At 39.3% G+C, this 25,564-nt stretch overlaps 1 protein-coding gene across 1 annotated transcript; it reads left to right on the forward strand.

Annotated features, from left to right (window-relative positions):
- Nucleotides 1-1,427: 1,427 nt before the first annotated feature.
- Nucleotides 1,428-23,509, forward strand: pitx3 (paired-like homeodomain 3). The gene is made up of 4 exons (XM_022194307.2): nt 1,428-1,734; nt 9,923-10,040; nt 16,516-16,721; nt 22,011-23,509. The coding sequence occupies exons 2-4, from the start codon at nt 9,932-9,934 to the stop codon at nt 22,578-22,580; spliced, it is 885 nt and encodes a 294-aa protein (XP_022049999.1). The 5' UTR covers nt 1,428-1,734; nt 9,923-9,931; the 3' UTR covers nt 22,581-23,509.
- Nucleotides 23,510-25,564: the final 2,055 nt, after the last annotated feature.

Here is a 25,564-nt window from a genome sequence, read left to right on the forward strand (position 1 = left end):
CTTCGGTCATTTTCCTGCCCAACCTGCTCTGGTGATCGATTTTGCAAGGCTCCCGCTCCAGCACCACCAGCAAAGGTCACCGAAAGATGACAGACGTTGGCGTTGTGTACGCTAACGTCATATCTCAAAGCTCACAGCTGTGTTAAGAATGTGCTCCCACTAGTCAAATAAGTGTGATTCATAGGTTCCTTTGAATCACTGCAGGACTCTGTCCTTACATTTCAGAAGGACAAAAGGCTCCAGGTTTCAAGAGACACATGCCAATCAAGTTATGCAATCACTTTGTGGCAATATGTAATGTTTCAGTTGCCTTCATGACCAGCTCCTTAACTGCTCTTCATGTTACTCATCATATTTAACTGGTTTCTTCGTCAGACACTACAGCAACCCTCAAAAGCATGCAAATGAACAATGGAGTGAAAGGATATTTTTAACCTTTATCCTGAGAGAAAATAAAGAAAGGCTTTATCTACGCAAATTATTTAAATAAGCACATTTTATATAGGTGTGCAAAGGTTTTCAGGAGACAGATAGATAGATAGATAGATAGATAGATAGATAGATAGATAGATAGATAGATAGATAGATAGATAGATAGATAGATAGATAGATAGATAGATAGATAGATAGATAGATAGATAGATTTATCACCTTTAGGTTCCAATTTCTGTGGCACTAAAATCATTCATTTATATTCATTGAGTCATCTAATAAAAACAACATAAATGTAGAGTAATGCTGATGCCTGTTCTCTGTATTTAGTGAAGTTAACATTAAAAAATAAGTGATCATAGATGAGGCTGAAGGCATCACAAAATTATTTCTTACTCCAACTCCATAACTATGCTCAGCATTTCAAAAACTATTTCAGAATCGACCTGTAACCTGAAAATTTTTCACAACAGGAACATCTAAAATCTGTTGTGATTGTTTTCTTGTAAATATTGAAGTGTTGTGTCACAATAGTTTGTTTCTATCAAACATTGTATCTCTATTAGTGTGGCAGACGTGTTATTTCTGCTCAGAATAACAGCTTTAACAAAAAAAGATTTGCTCGAAGTTCAAAGTAAAAACTAAAATAAAACCAAAAAGTGAACAAAATCAATATTTTTTAAAATGAATAAATGTGCACCAAAAAAACCAAAAAGCTGCCATTACAGGGCAGTAAGCTTTGCGATCCTTACCAACAACCGTGCAGGTAAATAAAAAGCTGCACCGAGGAGGCTGCAACGAGACAGAGATGGAGCCAGTGGGAGTGGGAGGGGTGAGGTGTGCGCGTGTGCGTGAGTGCAGTTTGTGTATGCGTGCGTGTGCTCCCGCGTGCTCGCAGAGAGAGACGGAGAGAGAGAAAGAGAGAGAGGGAAAGGGGGACGTCCTCTCCACAGCGGGCCTGTCACACGCAATATTTAGCATGAAGTCAACCCCCCCTCTATCACCAGCACCGTGCCCCCCTCCCCTCCTCCCTGCTCCCTCCCTCTGCTCTGTATGGGGATCATGCCTCACTCCTCCACAGCCCTCATGTCTGACAGCACAGGGGGAAGAAGAAGAAGAAGAAGAGGAGGAGGAAGAAGAAGAAGGAAACTGACCGGCAGACTGTTTTTCTGACTTTTTGTTTTTGACGCACCGTGGAACTTTGTCCATGTCACCAGCGAACCTGAGGCCAGGACACTCATCAGCCCGCAGCAAAGCTCTTTGCCTTTTCCACGGATTAATTTAACCATACCGGGATCCACTGTAAGTGCAACTAACCGCCCCTCTCCCCAGCACTGTCTTTCCCTCTTTCATTTCTCAGCTTGTGCGGCTGGAATCCATCCAGTACGTTTTTAATGTGTGGGTAAAAGTTGCCAAAATAGCCTCAGATGGAAAGGAGAGGCTTCAGTAACTGTCTGATGGGTGAAAATGTTCAACTTTCAATAATATAATCACCGTTTATTCTGGCACAGAGTTGCAAGAACAAGGTTTGAGCGATTAGAACAAGGGAAATATTAACTGGACGGGTTTAATTCCTGGTGCGCGTTTATGCGCAGATTCTGACGCTGATGATGAGAAGTGACCCATATGAAGCCTTCTGTTCAGACAGAGCAGCTCGATGTTTTAGTCGCTTATATGTTGGTGTGTTTTGTTCACTATCAATTGTCAGAGTCGTCCCGTGGCCGGACACTCTCCCCGTGTGAGGCCTGCGATTTGCGCAAAGCCCACCTCAATAAAGAGTTTTTCTCCCGCAGCATTACGCTAAATTATAGCGATTAAAATCCGATACGGTTTCTGCGAAATTTCGAAGCACAGGCGGACGTTGTAAAAAAAGAAAAAAAAAACATGTGGGAGGTCAAAAATATTTGGGGATGTGGAGGAAATTGATAGGCGGCAGGTGGCTGCGGAGGCCACAGGAGACAAAAACTGAGCCGCGCACCTAAAAACCTCCAACACACACATCCAGCTCCACACTCACTGGTCCGCCTTTTTTTTTAACCTACATTGCAAACTACAATTGTTCAGAAAACACCGGGCTTATTAACGTTTTAAAACCACAAACGAAATCAACAACAACAATAACAATGGTGATGATAATAATAAAGTTTCCCGGTGCTTTCACTACCTCGCAGTCTTCACCAGCAAATGTATATTTTAATAGAGACTTTTACTCCTTTTTTAATTATGAAAATTGTTCTGTTTTGTTTTGTTTTGATTTTGGTTTCTTTTTTATCGGTGAAGGCCCGCTGTTACAGCGAAGGCAATTCAGTGTTACACATGGGGCCTAATCTGACACAGTCGTTCCAAAAAAAAAAAAAAAAAACGAAAAAAAAAACCCGAACCAAATTATTACTGTGTTGTGTTCAGCTTTATTTAAAAAAATGTTGGCAGTATAAAAAAGCGAAAGCACTGTTTGAAGATACTTCAAAATTTAAACTATGGTGACATATACTAAATACTATCACTACTAATAAATAATAATAATGACATATTATACAATTACATTATATATTATACATTATATTATATATATTATATATATATTTGTAAATGACTGGTAGCATATCTTTGGAATACATTTTATCTGGTCCTTGAACCCAAATTTTGGTCTAAAGTTCAAATCAAACTCAGTTTCCATGGGGGGAAAAAACTTTCACAACTTTCACGTTCAATCAATGTATATATCAATTCACATATCACCAGGTTAGACTTCCTCTGTAAGCTTTCAGTTTATTGCCTCTTTTGCATCTGTTGCCATGTCAGGCCATATGAAAATGAGATGCGTTTAATGAAGTCACGTTAGGCCTCAAGGCACGATGGAAATATTTCTTTTCGTGGTTTTCACCCAACGAGTGCATCAGTCTGTTGGACTGAGGACTACAGAACATTATATCCTATAATATAATACTATAACTCATTATTTGCTTTAATATAATATCATAACACATTGTATACTATAATATAATATTAGAGCACATTATGTCCTATAATATAATAATATAACACATTATAACACATTATATAATATAGTATTATAGCACATTATACACTATGATATAATACTATTGCACATTGTATCCTATAATATAATGCTATAACACATTACAGACTATAACATAGTATTATAGCATATTGTATACAATATAATATTATAGCCCATTGTGTACTATATTATATATGCACGCACTATAATATAATATTGTATCACATCATATCCTATGATATAACATATAAAACTCCTATAATATAAAACTACAGCACATTATATACTCTAACATAATATTATAGCACATATTTCATTCTTATTTCATTTAAAATAGCTCTATTATTTTCTCTTGTTATTGAGAAGACACATTGCCATACCAGGTACTTCTCTTTTTCCTGAACTGCCATAATTATAGTAAATCGATACCAACAAGGCGATGAAAAGCCCTGCAGATGAGCGGGGTGTGCAGACATCAATATGCATTTACACACTTTACAATTTCTATATTATTTACCTCAAAACAAACAACTCCCAAAGCTACTTTAAGCGCAATTAATGCTTCTAAGATGATCACAGAGAAAAGTACATCAGTAATTATAGTTCACAATATAGTCACACTTCATTGTGTTAAAATGCACCATTTCCCTGCTTATTTCTCTCAGTGACACGATGTGATCTAAATTACAGGTGTTGTTTTACACTTGCAGACTGAGTCACACCAGTGAAATTTCTAATAGAATTTGGATGTGGAAAGGCTCCGTGTTAATTACTGCTGAGGACTTTGTATTGGTTGGAGCAGCCAATTATTCCTCAGTGATTCAGCTGCAGGACTGCCTCAGCTCCTCACTGCCTCAATCATATGCAAATGGTTGTTATAGGAGGGCAGAAATTAACATCTACAAACATTGGACTGAAATTCCATCTGCCGCCTCTTCGAGGAGGCCCTTAATAAGTTCTCAGACAGCAAAGTGACACACATCTTAATCAACTCTTAATCCCGGGAATTAATTCTCGACGCGTTTATGAATAATTCCCGGGCTAATGCCTGCAGTCCGTGGAAATGCAAGCAGTCTGCCGAGCGCACCGCCAGATGGACCCGACAATCTCCTGAAAAATGAGAGGATTTTTCGTTCATTTATTATTTTTTTTATTATTATTATCACCAGATATCTATATTTTAATGAGATTGGTGTCAACGGGCGACTGCTTATGCAAAGCGCTGCAGCTTATGCAAACCGGAGACTCTCATCTCGCTGTTGATTTGCGTTCTTTTGTGAACAGCAGCCCCCCGTCAGAGCAAACACACGGCGCCTCTCCAGCCCGTGCTTTCACGCAGAGGGACGTGGTGGCTGTCTGGAGCGCCACAAGTGCCACCCAGGAAATAGCCGGAGCCGCACCAAACGGGGCTCGGGCTAGTGTGTGATGTGTTTCCAGGAGCAGCAGCATCAACACAACAGTGATCGGTGGGACTGTCAGCTCCTCAGTCCACTGCCTGCTTGTTAGCTCTCTGATAGCTTGTTGGCTACTGAGCCCAGAGAGGGAGGGAGACAGGGAGGAGGAGGGGGGCTCTTGATTTTGGAAATATAATCATGTGGAACCCCTGATGAGTGTGTGTGTAGAGGCCGGGGTGGGGAGGGAAAAGGGTGTGTGTGTGTGTGTGGTGTGGGGTACTGACACCTTGTTCTAGATAAAATGACTGGCTTGCATCACCTGCACTCCCCTCGTTGCCAAGCCAGCCGGCCTCTCAGCACCACATTGACACCAGGCCTTCTGTCCATCCATCACTGCCAGAGCAGATATAGTCCCCCGGACTGGCTCACATTCATATTTCTGACCAAAATACTGGACCTTGCTGATACTAGACCTGGGCTGTGCCCTCACAAAGGGACAGCTGTTGGTCCGTCAGGCTGGTGCCCGGCTGAACTGTTCCAACAGCAACTTGGGGACCCGCTTGTGGAGTGCTTTTAACTATAAAACACAGAGAAACGGCCGAACACAACGTCTGCAACGAAGGTAAACAAGCATCAGATGGTGTGCTTTTTATTTTCAAAGAGTTAAATGTAGCTATAGGTGACCTAATCTCTTGCTGCTTTATTTTTTTCTACAATTGCTTTCAATTATGGTTCTTTCAAGAAAGAAAAAAACTGTTTTGCCTCCATTCGAAATGAAAAAGTTTCACCTTTCAGGAAATATTGTAAAAAAGAAAACACATCCTGCAGTAGAGGTGATAGTACAGTGGTTGGTTATGTTTGCTAGATCAGTCATTTGGCCGTAACATTTGACAGTGTCAGGTTCTGAACACAGAGCACAGCTGAAATGTCAGATTAGGGCTCTTTGAAAAGTGTCAACACAAAATGAGACAAATAGAAGTATTTTTGTTCAAACAAGCCAACGGATGAAGGTCACAGTTTCTTGGTACCACAAAATAGACATTTGCGGTGAATTGTTCTGCCAAACAGAAAAAAACCGAATGAAGCCATATTTGCGTGGTTATGAATAGGAGGAAAACTGATCTTTCTGACCCACGAGTCAACTTTAACCCACAAATCTATATCAGAGGCGTATTAATCCAAAGCCACAACACAGAGGCAGTGTGCTTACTGAGGTAATCTCTCCACTGGGAGACTTGACCTTATCCTCGGTCTTGCATCTTTTTTCCCAGGGATGCAGCGATGCCTCTGGCTGACTGCAGAATACCCATTTTCCTGTCTTCTAATCTTTTGTGAAATGCTGCGATTATTCTCATGGATGCTCAACAAAAACCAGATGCAAGTCTTTTCTTTGAAGACTCCAGCAAAGATTATGAGAAAAAAAAAAAAGACGTGTATTCTAATGGTTAAGTTGATGTTTGTTTGTCAAAAAGAGAATAAGCCAGAAGATGTGCGCACTGATTAGATGTCACAGATCTTAGCTGGTAATAAGGTGCTAAACCTTTAATCAGAACACAGGTTGGCTTTAGCGTAGCATTATGCTGCTTTGTCAGAGTGACCGGCACAATGTTAAGTAAGGGGTCAGGAAAAGGAAAACTCCAATCATTTACAGTGATGACATTGTTTGGGTTTTTGTGTTTTGCTGTGCTAAATTGAAATCATTGTAGTTGGTGAATGCAGCAGAATGTGAAGCTGTGCGAGGACTGGCAGGGAACAAAGCAACATCTGCTCAGGGAGGTTTAATATCCAGCTTTAGTGGATGATTGGAACGCTGTAAAGTTGATTCAGGGCCTTTAAAAATCCATCCATTTAACAATCACTCCACTTAAATCATTCTGTTATAGAGTTAATGTCGCTTGAATTTTGTCACCTTCGTGTGGCATGAAGTGGAAGTCTCTGCAATTTCTTTTTTTTACGTGACAGCACAAACTATGTCTGATCATTTTCATAGAATTTAAATCAACGTCTGGGATGTGCGATGTTCCGACACTTTACACCGGACAACTTCAGGCTCGCTTGTTTTGCTTAAACGTGACCTTTTAAAAACATCAGGAATGAAAATGCAGATAATCCTCTTTGCAGTTTGGGTGTGAAGCCGAAAAAAAGAACAAATTTCATAATAAAACAACAAGACAAAACCTAAAAATGAGTCTTTACCATCAAGCTCTGACTATTGCACGAGTTTTCACCAGATATACTGTATGCTGTAGGCATATAAAGGAATATATAAGACAGGTATAGGTACATGTAGCTCTACATTTGTATGCAAATTACACTCGGCAGGTACTGAAGGTTCATTTTGATAGGAAAGTTCATTTTGAAACACATACATAATAAAGGCGTTTACTGTGAATTCGTCCAAATTGTCAGCACGTGAAACAATGCTGTCACTGATACTTGTTATTCATCAAATTTGTGCATCCCCTCTGCTTTCTAAGAGGGAGTCATGCTATGTAAGTAGAGCGTCCGAGTATAAAGGACACAATGATGTTCAAACCGGCCTGGAGGGGGGAAAAGTCAATTCAGCAGCTTCAAAAGGGGATGGGAGTCTCAATCAGGAGTTCATGAAATTTGTTATTGTTGGTGATGGGTGTGTGTGTGTGTGTGTGTCCATGCCTCGTTTTGAGGCTTCACAGTTAACCCTGGCAGAAGTCACATGTGACTGGCACACAAAGGACTGGCATGGTGGCAAACAGACGCAGGGAAACACAGCGAGGGAGGGGGAGCTCTCTCTCTCTCTCTCTCTTTCTCCAGGGCAAGGAGAGGTGAGGAGAGGGGGGTGACAAATACGCCTTCCCCTGAAAATCTAAATCTGCTGTTTCTAAGTATAAAGCTCGTAACCGCAAAGCTGAATAAAAACAGACACGGCTGCAGCAATCCAAACAGTCAACAGGCACGGTCCAAGTCCTGCTGGAAGGGAGGAGGGGTGTCACCTTTTTAAATCTTTGATGACATGGATTCACTGAAGCCTAAAGCAGCCTTTAGACTCTGCTCTGAAGCTGTAAATTTTTTTGCTTTTACTTACTTATGTCCTTGGAAATACAAAGTAAATAGAAAAGGGAGGCAGCAGAATGCTGGGGTTATTTGGCCTCCTTTACCCCCCATTCATTCCCCTATGTATACGACAGTTTAAAAGTTTGGGGGTCACTTAGAAACATCTGTATTTTTGAAAGAAAAGCAACTTTTTTCAATGAAGATAGCATTAAATGAATCAGAAATACAGTCTAGACTTTGCTAATGTGGGAAATAACTATTCTAGCTGTAAACAGCTGATTTTTAATGGAATATCTACATAGGGGTACAGAGGAACATTTCCAGTAACCATCACTCCTGTGTTCTAATGCTACATTGTTGTTGTGGAGGTTTTAACTTATTAATAAACACCATACAGTGGGGATTGCTGAAGAGACAGTCACTATGACATACAAGATATCAGAGTGAGAGTCTGCCCAGTGAGGCAGGCTGACAAAACTTAGTTTCACTCAAAAAACAACTTAGTTTCATGACCTCCAGTCCTTCTTTTCCACCCAAAAACAAATCTCAGTACTTTTCTACTTTTATCACATCAATGCTTCTCCGTTGTCTCTAATACAATGAATTTCTACTAGATTGTGTTGAAAGGCTAACTGATGACTGGAAAACCCTTGTTCAGTCATGTTAGCACGTGAATAAAAGTGTGAGTTTCATGAAAAACATGAAACTGTCTGGGTGACTCTACACTTTCATTATCTCTTCTGTCTAGTACTTCAGGCACTACCTCGTCATTAAGGGTATAATAATGAAGTCACTTGAGGACATGACGAGAAGATTTTGGCATGCTGTCAGCTGTCACCGAGAATTAGCATGCTTTTATCTGATCAAGCACATAAAGTCGTATTTTAACTTTATTCACACTGAAGCCATACATCATCCCAAAGCTCTGTCAGCTTGGACAGTCTCCCCCCAAGCATTTCCGAGGTGTTAACTGCTCTCAGATAAATCTATTTTTGGGGCTCCATTGAGCAACACTTGTACCCCTCTGGCTTGAATTTGGCTTGGAAATGTCACAGTGTATTTTACAGCAAGTGCCCGTGTAGCCCAGAATAGAGCCAATTCAGGGCAGCTCTTGTTATAGCCGCTTATGTCAGCCTCCTATAAAGGGGGATCGGTATGGCAACCGCAACCAGGGGTGAATGGAAAGATCGAAGAGAAAATAGAAACAGAATGCGCCGGCAAATTAAACGAATACACACAAACGCACATCAAACGGAGCCCGTATTGATTTAGATAAACGGATACTTTACCCTGATGGAGAAGAAAATCTGTCTCTGGAGGAAAAAGACGGAGGAGGTGGGGGTTCTTTGGTGGCACAAAATGCAACACATGCTGAATCATGCTTAGGAAATGACTGTTTTTTTAATTTGATTTTGTTGTATTTGCAGCATCACCAGAGATACACTGTCCTTTTCTGCTTTTGTCTTTTTAGGAAATTGGTCAAAAGGAATGTGTAGAGATAAAAAGTGGCAGAAGTTTTTAAAAAATAAATCATAAAATTCTTGTTTTGGATTATGACAGCTGGACAGACAGCCCCTGAGGTGTTAAATGAATAAATTGAAATGAAAATGTTGCCTTGGAAAATTCTAAATGTTGTTAGCCCAATTTTTAAACTGAATCACAGTGGACTTTTCCTATATAAGGCATACAACATATTGTGTATATATTGTACATATTATTGCTATTATAAGTATTATCTTATCTTAGAATATGGGATTTATACAAAATAATCTTGTACAATAACAAATGCAGCCTGGTGACAAAACAAAGCAACTTCGCTAACCACATGAAATATGACAGAAAATACACCATGATGATGCAGAACACTTACATGATGCATGTCACAGTCAGAATAAAGAGATGGAGGATAAAGTGATGAATCCACCATCAAACAAATGTGTTTAATTTGCTCCTTCGTGGATGAGGACGTCACTGGGTGTCAGTGCTGGGAGGATGAAGGCTGACTTGTCTTGTCTGTCTGTGCCTGTGTGTCTGTCTGCAGAGCCTGGTTATGGATTTTAACCTGCTGACGGACAGTGAGGCCCGCAGCCCGGCGCTGTCGCTCTCCGACTCTGGGACGCCGCAGCACGACCCGGGATGTAAAGGCCAGGACACCAGCGGTCAGTAGCTCCCTGCCTGCTACAGTCTGGATATTGGTGTTGATCAATGAAATGCACAGGAAATATTAAGAATTGTGATTGAGTTCGATGTCCGGATAGCACAGAAGGCTCAGCGGGCGACCCAAATGCAGACCCAAATGCAGCGGCGCGGGTTCGAGTCCAGCTCACGGCCCTTTGGTGCACGTCTTCCCCCTACTAAACCCAGCAAAAGTAACTTCAAAGAAAGAACTATAAATAATGTCTGTAAAGTCACAAATTAAAATAAGCAGTTTGTTAACATTAGGGAGAAACGTGCGTACTCAATGCATTATTTCGGAAACGTGCTATTATTGTGGGCGTTATGAACAGCTTTTTCCGCCTGTTTCGCTTTTTTTTTTTTTTTTTAGCTCGACTCCAGCCGCTTCATAAAGCTGCAGATTCGCAGGATAAATCACCGCAGGCCGAGCGTCCATCACAGACCGTGAAGTCGCGTCTCTCAGGCGGTGGCCTCTAATCAAATCCACCTCGGTGCGGCTTTGAATAGGAAAATTAATTGCAAAAGAGCGAAACGTATTTCTCCCCATGAGCGTCCGAGTCGGCGTGATGTGCCACACTTTAAAACCATTTAGAAACATCCGCGTTTGAGCGATCGATCTGACCGGGTGTCGGCTGTTTCCACTGATCTGTTTTTACTCTTCAAAAATCAAGCGAACGAATTGTGATTAGAAGTCCACTATAAGGACGACACACAGCCGACTGTAATTATACGTGTTTTGGAGCGGCCTTTAAGTCATGATCATGAGAAGGATTCTGTCTGGCTGTCACATGGGTGAGATTTTGGTCACGTGATCGGCCATCATGCGTGTATTAAACGGGATCATTCATAATTCAGTGAGAATCACGCTGAGATCACATGTGCTCCTCTGTGATCTGACGTGAGGATGATATGTAATAATCTGGGTTCATCCCTCACGTCTCTGGGCCTCCATATGGTTCATGTTAACAGCATCAGTGTGTGTGTGTGTGTGTGTGTGTGTGTGTGTGTGTCTGCTGCAAAGTGGCCGTGTGTTTATGTGCGTGTAACCCAATCTAATCCAGTCCACATTGTAATAGGCAAACTATTTCAATGCTTTCAAGGTTCTGCAGCTTCTTTAGTCTTAATTAAAAGCAAGAACCTTTCACTCTAATGGAGTCACAGCTTTATAGACCGATCTGATTCTAATCATAGAGGCCTTCCTGACAGAAGTCCCTGTGCGTTTGTTTGTTTGTTTGTTTTGTATTAATTAAGGACTTTACAACCCAATGAATACTGGAGTTGTGGGTTATTCTAATGATTTAAAATGATGCAAATAGTTTTTTTTTTAACTTACCTACAGTGTATCTAATTCACATGTTTTGTGTCCTAAATATCTCTTTTACCATAAAGTTTCAGCAACAAATTATACATCAAGCTCATATGTGATTTCGAGAAACTTTAATCTTTTGCAACAAAACACAAAAAAACATTCTTTTATTTTTTACAATATACAGAAGATAGATACATAATAGCTGCAATCAGGCTTAGTAATAGTAATTTGCATTAATATTTTAACTTATGAGTTATTTGTTGTGCTTGTTTTAACTTTTATAATTTTTCTGCCTTATATACTGTGTATGTGGTCATACTGATGATTGTTCTGTTGGGTTTGTGGGTTGTTTGTGTGTGAACATGCTGCTGTTACAAGTAAATTCCTGTAAAGGATCAATAAAGTATTATTCTAATCAACTAAAACCTCCCACATACAAACACCTATTGATAGGTAATTTGTAAGCTAATTTTAATATTTTTGAAATTATTATGTTTGAGGCTCCATTCAGAATCAATAAAGGCTCATCTTTTAGGATTTCTATTGCCAGTACTGTGAGAAATTAAATGTGCACATTTAACTTCCTTTGCACACTCACAGAGATCTTCTGTATTCTAGTTACATTTTCTCATTCATAGTAGGATTTTATTTATTTTCCTAGACGGCAAACTCCTGACGTTAGTCTTTGAACAATTTTGGCCACAGTCCTTTGTGATCAACTCCAGTAAATAGACACTACCCGCTGCTTTAAGAATGAATATGATTGTAAAATGGCTCTTCTGATACAAGACAGCACTCGTTTGAATGTTTTTCCCTCTGAATAATACTCGCTGAACAGTAGTTCTATATTATCCCCCTGGGGCTTTCTATTCTTTTTGGTTTTTTATGTTTGTTTGTTTGTTTATGGGGAAATTACCATGACAATGCATTTCAACGTTCACTCTTTTCCCCTTTACAATGAACACAAAATACAATCAGTTCTTCTGAAGATATTTATGGCTGCCACACCTGACCGCACCGCGTTGACGCCTTTGCTCCAGGCACAGAATCACGACTCGATTGTGTTCTATTATAATAAACTTTCTCTTTGAAAAAAACAACTAAAAGCCGCCGCTCCTGTAAAACCTGACTTTGACTTTACCCCTCACTGTGGCTGATTGCTTTTGAAAGCTCTGACTCAGACAAAGCAACGGATAGTCTGGCCAACATATCGTTTTGATTTGCAGCTTTTGATATGTGTGAATATTTTCTGACCTTTGTTGTGTTTTTTTCAGGCGCTGAAAAGTGATTTGGTTAAAAGCCTCTTGAAGTTGTTTTCCAGATTAAAGCCCTCTGAGACGCTGACCTGGAACAACTCTGTCATGTCGGCCTATTATCACTCAGATTGCTCCTATTGTTGGTCGGCGCGTCACTCTAAAAAAGGCTGCCCTTTCCTCTGTATTGTGTTATAGACTTTGGCCTTAAGTGACAGCTTACCCAGTGTCAGTTTACTGCCAGATAACAGCCTCGGCCTGGCCCTTATTGGTTTTGCCGGTGGCCCTGTGGAGCCTCTTTTTAAACCCTGCTGATCATTTCGAACTGCTCCCAGAGAGCTAAGCCCTCACCAAACACAGGCCAACCTGCCCCAGTCACAAAAGCCTGATCCACAGGATTAACTGGCCAACTAATTTCACTTCTTTCTGTGAGGTCCTCAAATTGCGGGAGTCAGATCTGGCAGAGTGGAGCCCTGGCAGACATAACATGGATGTGTGGTCCTTTAAACTCACTGCGCTGGGAGGCCAAATGCAATCACTCACTGCTCCCGCACATCTCTGGACGTAATGCAGTGTTCGCAGTCATTCTCTCCTGGCAACGTCACACTCGTGCTTGTCATTTTCCAGCCTGTGGTATGGAGGGATTTCAGATGACGCTTCATCTCAGAGTATTATCCAGTCAGTTTCAATCCGGGATCGGATAGTACTGAGTCAATCCCTACTGCAAGGTGTCAGAATACTAATTTGTGGTTCATGTAAAGGATGCGTTGGGTCAGATTCTGAATTTTACAAGGAAGACAACACTATTAATTACATACACATCACATGTATTTCATAATACATTTCCATTTACAATTGGCAATTATATTTCCTTTGGTTTAAATGGGTTAGTTTTGTTATTGAGCTTTTTGCACTTCTTTCAAGGGGCACAAACTCCACCTAACTATATGCTGGAAGTACATTTAATAGAATAGAATAGAATAGAATAGAATAGAATAGAATAGAACAGTGTGACAAAAATGGAAATAGCTGCCACTGGACGGTGCATTGATAAGCTATATTAACATCAACAAATAATAAAATCAAATGTACACGTAAAAAAGACTACAATAACAATTACAACATATGAAAAAGAGGCAAGATATATACAGTACAGTGTGGGCGGTAAATGAAATCAAATAAAATAGAATAATTATGGGCAGGAGAAGCAGCATTAGAAGCATTAAAAGTGACACTGTGCGCTACTGTTTTGAGTTTAACTACATATATAGGGGATTATTTCCATTTGATTCAGAGTGCTATTTTACTACATTTATTGAACAACAGCAGCTACTTTGCTGATTAAGACACAAACATAGTGACACAGTAAGATAATTGTTAAATAAACAAGTATAGTGTATATTTATAGAGGCAAAAAACATAAAACCAGCCACAGTATTCAACATTTTGTTTACGCATTGATTCATGTATCAGCAATATTATTCCAATAATGTAATATATTGTATATTACATTATTGGAATAATATTGCTGATAATGTAATATACAATAACAATAATATATAATGCTTCCTTATTATAGGTAAGGACTTCAGATCGTAAATGTTTTTTGCATCTTTCTTAAAGGAAAAGTTGAGATTGTTTTCTCTATCACTGTGGATAAACATGAAGACAGGTAGAACTGTTTCTATTTTCCTTACATTTAAATTTAACAGTGATTCCCATACTGTAGTCCTTCAAACCACTATTGTAAAAGTGTCCCATACTTGTAACAGCACAAGATGTTTTATTTAACTTCAAGATAATATTACGGCTGATACCTGCTACGGATGAGTGATAATAGAAAATACCAGTTTGTGTTATTTCCTAATATTCCATCTGAACTGTAAGGATTCATCTATGATGGAGCTCCTTTTACAGTCAGTAGATATTTCTAATGTTCAGTGTGCAAAATAACACGTATTATCTACTATCTGCCCTCAAATAGAAGCAAAAATCCCAAAGTGTTGAGCTTACTATCAGAGCAAAATATCCACGTATGAGAAGCTGCAACCAGAACACATTAAACAATTAATCAGTTTGTTTTCTTGTTGCCACTTTACCATCAGAAACCATTTGATTGTTTCAACTCTGGATCTCTGGTTGGCTTCTGGGTACCTGAGAAAACAATGAAATTGATGTGAATTATGTGCCAGTAGCCAATTTAGTTGTTGTTAAATTAATTGCTTCCAAACGGTTTATTGATAATTCTGCATGTGTAGGGGGCCGTCAGGCAATAGCAGCATTATCATGTAATCATCCTGGTTTATACTGGGCTTACATGGTGTATACTACATAAGAAATAGAGCTGTGCTTAATCAAGTTATATATGTGACAGAATTAAAATATTGACAAGTACATAAAAGCAGTTATAATAAGCCTCGGGCTCATTGTTTTTGCAATTCTTCAGTCATAGCTGAAATGTAAACCATTCTTTATAATCAGTAAGTGTATATGTTCAGCTACTGAATTGTATATTTCTGGCAGTTAATGCGTTTCTACAAATATAACGTATGCTTGAGTTCAAAAGTTGGGGTCACTCAATTTTACATTTTCTATGAAATCTCACTTTTGTTCAAGTGCTAAGATAATTGCACAAGGGTTTTCTAATCATCAATTAGCCTTTCAACACCGTCAGCTAACACAATGTAGCATTAGAACACAGGAGTGATGGTTGCTGGAAATGTTCCTCTGTACCCCTATGTAGATATTCTATTAAAAGAAGAATAGTCATTTACCACATTAACAATGTCTAGATTGTATTTCTGAATAATTTAACATTATCTTCATTGAAAAAAGCTGCTTTTCTGTAAAAAATAAGAACATTTCTAAGTGATGACAAACTTTTGAACAGTAGTGTACGTATATCTTCAAATGACCCAGTGTTGCACTATTAACAGGGTTTCTTTGTTTCACTGCTTTTCCACATAACTACAGCCATGGCCATAAGTTTGGACACAGCATGACTTACTATGTCTGTTTTGATGTCTATTCCAGAACATAACTAATATTTTTTGACAGCACCAGTTTAATTAGTCAACAAATCAACAAGGGATATAATATTATCAATAAATTCCAACAATTGGAACAACTTTGTTCCCAAAACATAATATTAGAAGAAAATAACAAAAAAAATGCAGTTACTTTCACAACCGAATTTGGTAAGAATAACAAAATGACACCAAACTCTTTTGATGTTTTTTTTAAATATGAAACTTAATATAGTTCTCAGGAGTTGTGTATTATCACCCAAACACTTCAGTATTTTGTGGTATTTTCTAAGATTCACAAGCGTCATGGTACTTGTGTCCAAACTTATGGCCATGGCTGTATGTTATTCCCAGATATATTTGTGAAGATGATAATTGAATAAATCTTCAGGTGTAAAATATTCCAGCCATCATTTATAACTTCTCAAGGATACATTTTTCCATAAACCCTAAGAACTCTAAAATAACTTTTTACTGCAGTACATTTATGCTGTAAAATATTGGAATACATAAGTATGATTAATAGATTTATAATTTGCTGTAGAATCTGGCTTGTTCTGATACAAAAAGGGAAAAAAGTCTAAACTCAAAATCAGTTTAGTCAGTTCTTCTTCAGCTTTTAAATGCGTGTCATGGTCTTCATCAATAGATGGACGTTGCTCGTTTTTATGAAGTTTAGTACCAAACTATGGAAACTACAGTCTTTTTTTTTGTTGTTCTGTCTTGTTTTATTTAATCACTCTTTGAAGGTCAAGAATGAGCTTTCACACTCAACTGTTTTGTTGTCATTAGCCAGTCCTATAATCACTTTAAGTATCACTGATCTTCCTAGAGTCCTCACAGAAACTGTTTTCTTTCGGTGTGTCTGCAGACACAGAGAAGTCCCACCAGAACCAACTGGATGAGTCCAGCACTGAGGATGGGTCTCTGAAGAAGAAGCAGCGACGGCAGAGAACTCACTTCACCAGCCAGCAGCTCCAGGAGCTGGAGGCCACCTTCCAGAGGAACCGCTACCCTGACATGAGCACCAGGGAAGAGATCGCTGTGTGGACCAATCTCACTGAGGCACGAGTCAGGGTGGGTACACAAGTGGTCCCCCTGGAAGACAGAACCCTGCTTTAATTCTAGTACCTGTTTTTAGGGGGGAGGTCTGGGTCTGGGTGAAGCACAATTTAGTGAGCCTGAAAGACAGTGGTACATGGTCTAATTGCAGATCAGCTGACAAAGATGGGAATTTCAGCATGTTGTATCAGTGTAACACTTGCAGTGACATTTGTATTCATGTGCATGCTGCCCATTAGCTCCTTTCCAGCAGAATCTCTGGACCAAAAATTTCATTTGTATCCACTGAAAATCCATCCATCCATCCATTCTCTATACACCGCTTAATCCTCATTAGGACCACGGTGGGAGCTGGAGTTTATTCCAGGTGACTTAGGTTGAAGACAGGGGGCACCTGGACAGGTCACCAGTCTATCACAGGGCTGCACATAGAGACAAACGATCACACTCTCATTCACACCTGCAAACAATTTAGAGCTGCCGATTAACACTTAGCATGTTTTTGGACTGTGGGATGAAGGTGGAGAACTCAGAGAAAACCCACATGCACAGGGAGAACATGCAAACTCCATGCAGAAAGATCCCAGGAAGGCAGGGATGCAAACCAGGGATCTTCTCGCTGCAAGTCAACAGCGCTAACCACCAATGCACTGTGCAGCCCGCGCTATAAATCATGACATTTTAAAAAATTGGGCCACAAACTTCTCTCTTTTCCTCTGAGAGCCAGACTTATTTGTAGAGAATAACCATCTCCCGAAGGAGTTCACATTCAACTCTCCTGTTAGGTTCGTTTCTCAGGAACAACAATGATGTTCATGGATCAGGAACCAAAAAATCTCAACAAACATTGTTTATATCTCATTACTAACTCCATTACTTGCCATTTCTATCAATATTTGTAAATATATGAACTTTCATTTTATATGTTGATTACACTTATTAAGCCAAGCAGAATAAATTTCATACAAAAAAAAACTTTTAACAACTTTTGAGGGGATTTTTTTTTTTACGCTAAAATGTGTCCATTTGAGCCACAGCATAACAGGAGGTTAAGTATTAATACATTATATCTTTGAGTCCCCCTCAAACTTTAAATTTTTCGACATCTGGTCAGGTTGTGTTCACACAGACAAACAACATATGACTGGTTGCAAGCAAGTTGTACCAGGCTCAGGTTCACCCCCACAACACTACACAATCCAGAACATTCTCCAGTCACACACTCTTAATTCCTGGTAAATTATTACGTAAAATTCTGCTGATTATGTCTCCATCATTGGGACAGATGATAGAATAGCTGTCACTGTGTTGTGTTATAATGCCCTGTGTGTGAGTATTACTAACCTCTGTGCTGTGTTTTCTGTATTTAATCTGTTACTCCAACCTGATTTCTTGGATGTATTTTCATGTCCTCACTGAAAATCCATTCTCAATCAATGAAAGTGCCTACACTGCTTAAACACAGCACTGTTTTTAGTTTTAAGGTCTATGAATGTGCAAATGCTTCCATGTCATTAGCTCTTTTAAACACCTTTGAAATGTGGGCAGTAATTAACTTTGAATCTGGACAAAACCCTTCAGTTCAGCTTGTCTTACTCTCTTTTTTTCTGGGTATCTTAAACACATGTAGTGAGACATGAGTGACATTTATTTTGTTCTATCGCTGCTGTTTCTAAGGCTCTGAATCAGTATTCATGCTCAAGTTTAAAGCTGTTATAGAATTAATAAGATCATGTTATATGTCTACCAGACTAATAAGTGAGCAAACCAACTTAAAAGATGGAGGTCAATGTCAGATTTACAGCTGGTTTCCAAGATGCTAACAACAGAGAGAGACAATACCATTTCAAAAGTTTGGGGTCACTCAGACAATTTCATGTTTTCCATGAAAACTCACACTTTTATTCATGTGCTAACATAACTGCACAAGGGTTTTCTAATCATCAATTAGCCTTTCAGCACCATTAGCTAACACAATGTAGCATTAGAACACAGGAGTGATGGTTGCTGGAAATGTTCCTCTGTACCCGTATGTAGATATTCCATTAAAAATCAGCAATTTCCAGCTAGAATAATCATTTACCACATTAACTATGTCTAGACGGTATTTCTGATTACTGGTAATTTAATGTTATCGTCATTGAAAAAACTGCCTTTTTCAAAAATAATGATATTTGGGAGTGACCCCAAACTTTTGACTGGTACTGTATATAAACCCTAAATGGCTAACGAAAAAAAAAGCCATAAATGTCACACCCAGCATTTTGGTCACTGTAGCTATATGGAGCAGGAGGGCACACATTCTGATAGATGACAATACAATCGCTTGCCTGCCTGACAAGTAATGGATCAAATTAATGTTGGCCAGATGAAAGGTCACATAGCACACAGTCTTGGTTGTTATTTTGAAAGGACAACCAACTACACATTGTCTTGCTCTTAATATCCATCACTGGCTCTTCTAAATCCCTGCATGCAGACAGATTCCGACATGCCCCAAATACTTGACCTGTCAGCCTGATTCATGTGATTTTTTTTTTTTAGGAAGCTGATGTTAATCATCAAAGTCGCAGAACATATTGGTAAATCTCCAGGGACTATGGACCAAGTGTTGACTCACCAAGAAGAGCCCTAAAGCAAATGTCTGATTTGCTCTTAACATTATGTACTGCAACATTCAAAATATGCCACAAAATAGCTGATGGGCTTTATGTGTTTCAGTCTATAGCCCAGGTGGCAACTATACGTAAGCACAGTGGTGTTTTGAGCTAAGTGCTAACATCAGAAAATCATGTTAGCAGTTAAAATGCTAACATGCCGATACAGAGCAGGTAAGGCTAGAAAAAACAGTCAACTGCCCAGGGGCTCTGAAAGACTGATCCATTCCCACTGGTTTTGGGAGTTTAATTAGGTACAGGTTTGGTTGCTAGACTTAATGGGAACTTGGGGTTGGCAGGGTTCATTTTCAGAGGCCAGTAGGTGGAAGTTCAGTAGAATCACGCCATAATTTTCTGTCCGGGAATCCCTTTGAAGGTTAATCCGGGCATTAGCTCAGTTGAGGGTGACAGGAATGTCATGATGTGAAGGCCACATGTCTAAATATTGGACAGTCAAAGAAAAGAGTTCATCCATGGTATGGTCGTGCATTCATCAGCTGTCAAGATATTTAAGTTTCACCAAAAAGATTTAAATGTTCAGATGAAAGAAGAAAAGATAGTATAATCAGTCGACTGTATTGTTTAGGAATCGTAAAGAACTGCAACAAACTTTAGAAATATTTTGCTCATTTTAAAGCCAAACTTGTTTGTGAAACAATAGTTAGTAACAAACCTGTTTCTGATTGTGAGAATCAGAAACAGGTACTGTACATATCACATATCTGTACATGTCTGTACTAAAGGTCATAGAAACCGATCTAATAATAGTAATTGTTGAGCTGTTTAAGTCTGGGTCATTCAGCCCGTAACATTGTTTATTCTCCATTATTCTGCATTATTACTGATCATTTGAGTTGGATTCCAAAAGAGAGTTGACTAATAAAAAGGGCCATGATTCTGAAAATCCATAATAGAAAACATAGTAAATAGTAAATATAGTTTTACACATTTTAAAGTTGGCTGCATGGTGGTGTATCCCCGCAGTACGCCAAATACATCTAACATGCTTTGAGTGCCTGTGTTTTATCTGTATTTTCTCCATGAGAAACTCTGAATGTTAAATGTTCAAACCAACCATGAATCATTTGAAAGCTATTCTTATTTTCTGCCTTCAAAGTCAGTCATCAATTAGCCTTTCAACACCATTAGCTAACACAGTATAGCAATAGAACACAGGGGTGATGGTTGCTGGAAATGGGCCTCTGTAAAAACTGATTTCTTTCAAAAAATAAGTACAGTGTCCCCAAACTTTTGAACGGTAGTGCATATTTCACAGTTTTTTTAAGGAAAGCATTTTATTCTCCTTTTCTTGCAATTTCTTAACCGTTTCATGGAAGAAATACAAAAGTGGCAGCAGATGAGAACAACCTTGACGTCCGACCTCTTCCACAAATTTTCAAATGGCATTGCCTCTGAGTCACAGCAAAGACTGGGTAGCTTCTGTCCTTTGGTGGGGGTTTCCCCTGCTGTCACCGAGTGGGATGGAAAACTCAGAGTCATACACTTTATACTCATATTAATGAGTCAACAGCATTCTGTTACTATAATAACAGGGGATTGGGTTATACGCAGCATGGACGCCAAGTGGGCAGAGAGGCAACTGAGCATCAACACAAAAAGGCCTGTAAAAGTTCTACGAGGATTAAAGAGATAAAAAATCTGATACCAACTGATTTTAATGTAAAACAAATACATGGGTGTTACCAGTTGACCATAAGGCCTCTGTCACACGCTGCATTTCTACCATTTTGTACCCAGTTTACAGCAAAAGTTTGTCCAGAACTTTACCCGCAAGAGAAACTTGGTTCAGTTTTCATTTCTAAAAACCCTCAATTTAGATTTTCCACTAAAGCTTTAATCCAACTCATATCCTCCAAATATAGGACCATAAAATGACAAATGTGAAGATTGCCCTTTCCTGACATTTCTTTCGTTGGGATCTCACTATTCAAATAAGTGAATGATTAGTTTTAATAAGCCTTGCCTAATATGACTGTTTGAAGATACACTTCAACTTACTTTCTGGGATCATTGTGTCTTTCAAAAATTCTGGATACATATGCACACAATATTACTGAAAGTATTGGAGAGGGGTTAGGTTACTTTGACTGGATGTGCTTAAGAATTACACATTATTGACTCCTGACGGTTTTTGAAGAAAAAGTCATTTTAAAATAATTTTCTCTGTCGTCCTATTTTTTCCTTGTTCGCAAAATAAAATTAACTTAAATTACAAGTGTGCTGTGAAACATCTTTTTACCTAATTGTAGTTTAATCCCTTCAACTTTAAAAGATGCATTTCTAAGAAAATAGCCCACAATAAAAATCTCAGTGCTCTTCTCGTTGGTTTTCGGTAGAGGTGTTTTGAATTATTTATATTTATTTCAGTATTTAAATCACAAATTAACTGCAAATTTTTTAACACAAGTGCACAAATGCTGTACAGTTTTTTTTTCTCTCGTTCACACACATGTTCTCACACAATCTGTTACCATGTAAGGCACCGTCCTGTAATTGACCGCAACTTAGGGTTCAGTGAACAAACCGATCATTCACCAGAGCCACAGCTGTTCATGAGGGTGTATCAGAGTTCAGAGAGGGTTAAACCAATACCGTATTGACTCAAGTTTTTTTCTCCTTTCCCTAGGTATGGTTCAAGAACCGACGTGCCAAGTGGAGAAAGCGGGAGAGGAACCAGCAGGCAGAGTTATGCAAAAATGGCTTCGGTGCCCAGTTCAATGGACTCATGCAGCCCTACGATGACATGTACACAGGATACTCCTACAACAATTGGGCAACCAAGAGCCTGGCGAGCAGCCCACTCTCCGCTAAGAGCTTTCCATTCTTTAACTCAATGAATGTAAGCCCCTTGTCATCCCAGCCCATGTTCTCCCCCCCTAGCTCCATCCCTTCCATGAACATGGCCTCTAGCATGGTGCCCTCAGCGGTTGCTGGAGTTCCCGCTACTGGGCTCAACAACCTGGGCAACCTGAACAACCTCAACAGCCCCACGGCGCTCAACTCGGTAGCGGTGACTGCCGCCACTTGCCCATACGCCACCACAGCCAGTCCCTACATGTACAGAGACACCTGCAACTCCAGCCTGGCCAGCTTGCGGCTGAAGGCCAAGCAGCACACCAACTTCGCTTACCCAGCAGTGCAGAACCCCGTGTCCAACCTGAACCCCTGCCAATATGCTGTGGACCGGCCAGTATGAAGAAGAAGCACCAACTGTGACCCCTGACCCCCGTGACCAGCTGTAAGTCCACTGTTTCTCCATTTCACATCTCTTCAGTTCCATCTCAATCTGCCAGATGTGCAGCAGACTGGCAGTTTGTGTTTTGATGGTGCACAATGAGAATAATCTTCAAAACTGACACAACAAATAGACGTGCTGAGACGGACCACCGCATTTCAAAGGAATTCTCTCCGGTTTGTGAGACTTTGTCGCTGAACTGACCAACTGCTTCGAAGGATTTCTAAAAATGATTATCCATTATGATTTTTTTTCCTTCTTTTAAACTGCATGATTAGAGTAGAAACCAAAGGTAAACAAAATACGGATGCTTCAACTGGACTGGTGGTCAACATCTTGGCCCAAAAACGTCAAATGCAATCTTTGCTACTGTTGCAGGAAAAGGGACCTGTGGTTTCAAATGGAGGATGTATATAATGAACTTTTTTCTGTTTTGTATGTGGCAAAAATATATGAAAACGTAGTACTTTAAAGATGAGATGAGCATGTTCTTCAAAAGCAAAGGCCCTAGGTTGATGGACTACAAGCACATCTTTTAGGAACTTTAAACTTTGTTGTGAATTTCTCTCCCCCTGGAAGGTTATAGGTCAAAGGTCGACATGGATGGGTGAGTGGAGGGCAGTCCTGGAAAGTCAACACAACTTCAAGCTTTAAGACAAAAACAGCAATTCAGACAGACAAATACCCGAATATCAACAAGATTTTTTCAAGTAAAACTCTAAAAAGCCATTGAATATATAGATTTGTGTGGTGTTATACAAAGGGAGTCCATGACTGTAAAAAATGTATGTAAGAGTGCAGTTGTTAAAACAAAAAAAAACAAGCTTTTTTTCCTGGTGTAGCCTGCTTTGTCTCATTAAAGAACCAATTAAAGGATCCGTTTCTATCAACTGCTATGGACTTTTACATGGAACAGAACAGCACACATCCCTCCATATCACTGATCTGTAACCTGTCGCAGTTCTTTGACATATGGACTGAAACACGATGTTCTCACAACTATGAGCGCAGCACCATGGAAACCCAGACTCACTTCCATGGCAACACTTACGCAACAAAAAGAGAGAGTATACGCTGGAGCAGAGAGCGGTGGCGGGGGGCGGGGGGGTTATAGATGTTCCCGATGGTGGCTCACTGATATGTTTGACCTACACTCTGAGTGGTAACCGCAGGCTATCCAGTAACACAGCAGGAATTCACAGAGGTCAGGGCTGAAGCAGTGCCAGCATTACATAAAGGCTTTAAGGAGCGAGGTGTCCCAACAACCCACAAATGAGGGGTTAGCAGTCCATCAATCTCTATCAGTCTCTGTAGCTGTTCATTGGTCTGACATTTCCACTTTTTCTTATTTATGCAGATTTCTAGAGAAATTCTACAAAGTCCTATTTTTAAAGTGGCATAGCTTATCTGTCTTGTTAGGACAGTGGAAATGCCTCTACATTTTGATCTGATACTGCCACACAAATTTGACAACATAGAATATAATCATGTAAAGAGAGTATATAAGAGGAGAATGAACAATGTAGTAACTTTAAATCCCGAATTAAACTTTGAGGCCAAAAAATGACATCATCAAAATGATAGCATCAAAAAAAAGCTAAGATTTTTAGAATCAGGCTGTAACTGAAGTTCCAACTCCATCTGTAGATTAACCTAATAGTCAAGTCAAGACCCACTGAGTGATCTTTTTCCAGAGATTTCAATCACATTCTCCTTTTTTAAAATTGGCAAACGGACTCGGAGAAAGTAAAAGGAGAGTTCATTTTGTTTTGTTGAAATAACAGAATTGGGAAAAGGCACAGAATGAAATGTAAAGGAGCAGAATTGTCACACCATTTTCATCAACTATGTGAACTTTAAAACAGATTTAAAAGAGCAAACATTTCCTGTTACAGTCCTGTAAAATAAAGAGAATTGTGTCATTTCCCAATTTAATGAGCAAAAAACAGGAGTACCACCTTACTTATTAGAATATAATTGCAGTTTTCAAGCTTGTGATTTAGCAGACTGTACACCCAGCCACTGGGATTTGTCATTTTTAAAATTCAGTTCTACAGAGAGCGAGTTTACATTTCCTGGGTTATGTGAATGGAGGTATCTGGTGTACTGATGTCTGTAACCCAACAATACAGTGTTAGATTCTGTGCATTCTGTCTAAGCCAAGTAACTGGAAACAGCACATTGTATTGCCCTAGAAAGCCAAAATGCAGCAATATTTGGTCAAAATTAAGTTCTGTCATTCCAGAGAATCATTTAGCAGGCATTTAGCTAGTCAGAATGTTTAGCTAGCAAGCTATGCTAATTTGCATATTAGATAGTTTCCATGAGCGAAATACAGGCAGGACACACAGGCATGTTGTCCTGTGGATCAGGATGAGCCACGTTATTTCCCATTTTCCAGGACTGGTATAAACTCTACATTTCATTTTCAGAGCACACTGAGAATGGAGAGCTTGTGGACACTGTGGGGAAAAGTGCTGAATGTGACAAAAAATAATAATTACTTTAGAATTATTTTAAAAGCTGAAGTTTTATAGTTGCCATTTTTGTTTTGCCATAAAAAATGCAGCTACACTGCAAATTTGGAAAAACATCATAAATACAGCTGGATAATTGGGGTATAAAAAAAACGTAAGGCTGACAAACAGTGAGCCTTAACCGTAGGTAAAGCGAATATCATTACTCACATTGTTAACAGAGCAATTAAAATTCCATTTTGACCATAAGAATTTTTTGATAACACATAAATTTGACTAAAGCTTAATCTCACATTGTAGAAGTAAAAAAAACAAACACAAAATGCAATTTTTAAATGAAATTAAAAATGTTTTCTCGCCCATCTTGCCCTATGTGAAAAAAATATTTGTCCCCTTGGCTACAGCCTACCAAATGACCAAATTCATTTGGCAGTTGGGTTCAGTCTCACCTGCCAGATGAACGTATAA

Source organism: Acanthochromis polyacanthus, chromosome 15, assembly GCF_021347895.1.
Source record: "Acanthochromis polyacanthus isolate Apoly-LR-REF ecotype Palm Island chromosome 15, KAUST_Apoly_ChrSc, whole genome shotgun sequence".
NCBI lineage: Eukaryota > Metazoa > Chordata > Actinopteri > Pomacentridae > Acanthochromis > Acanthochromis polyacanthus.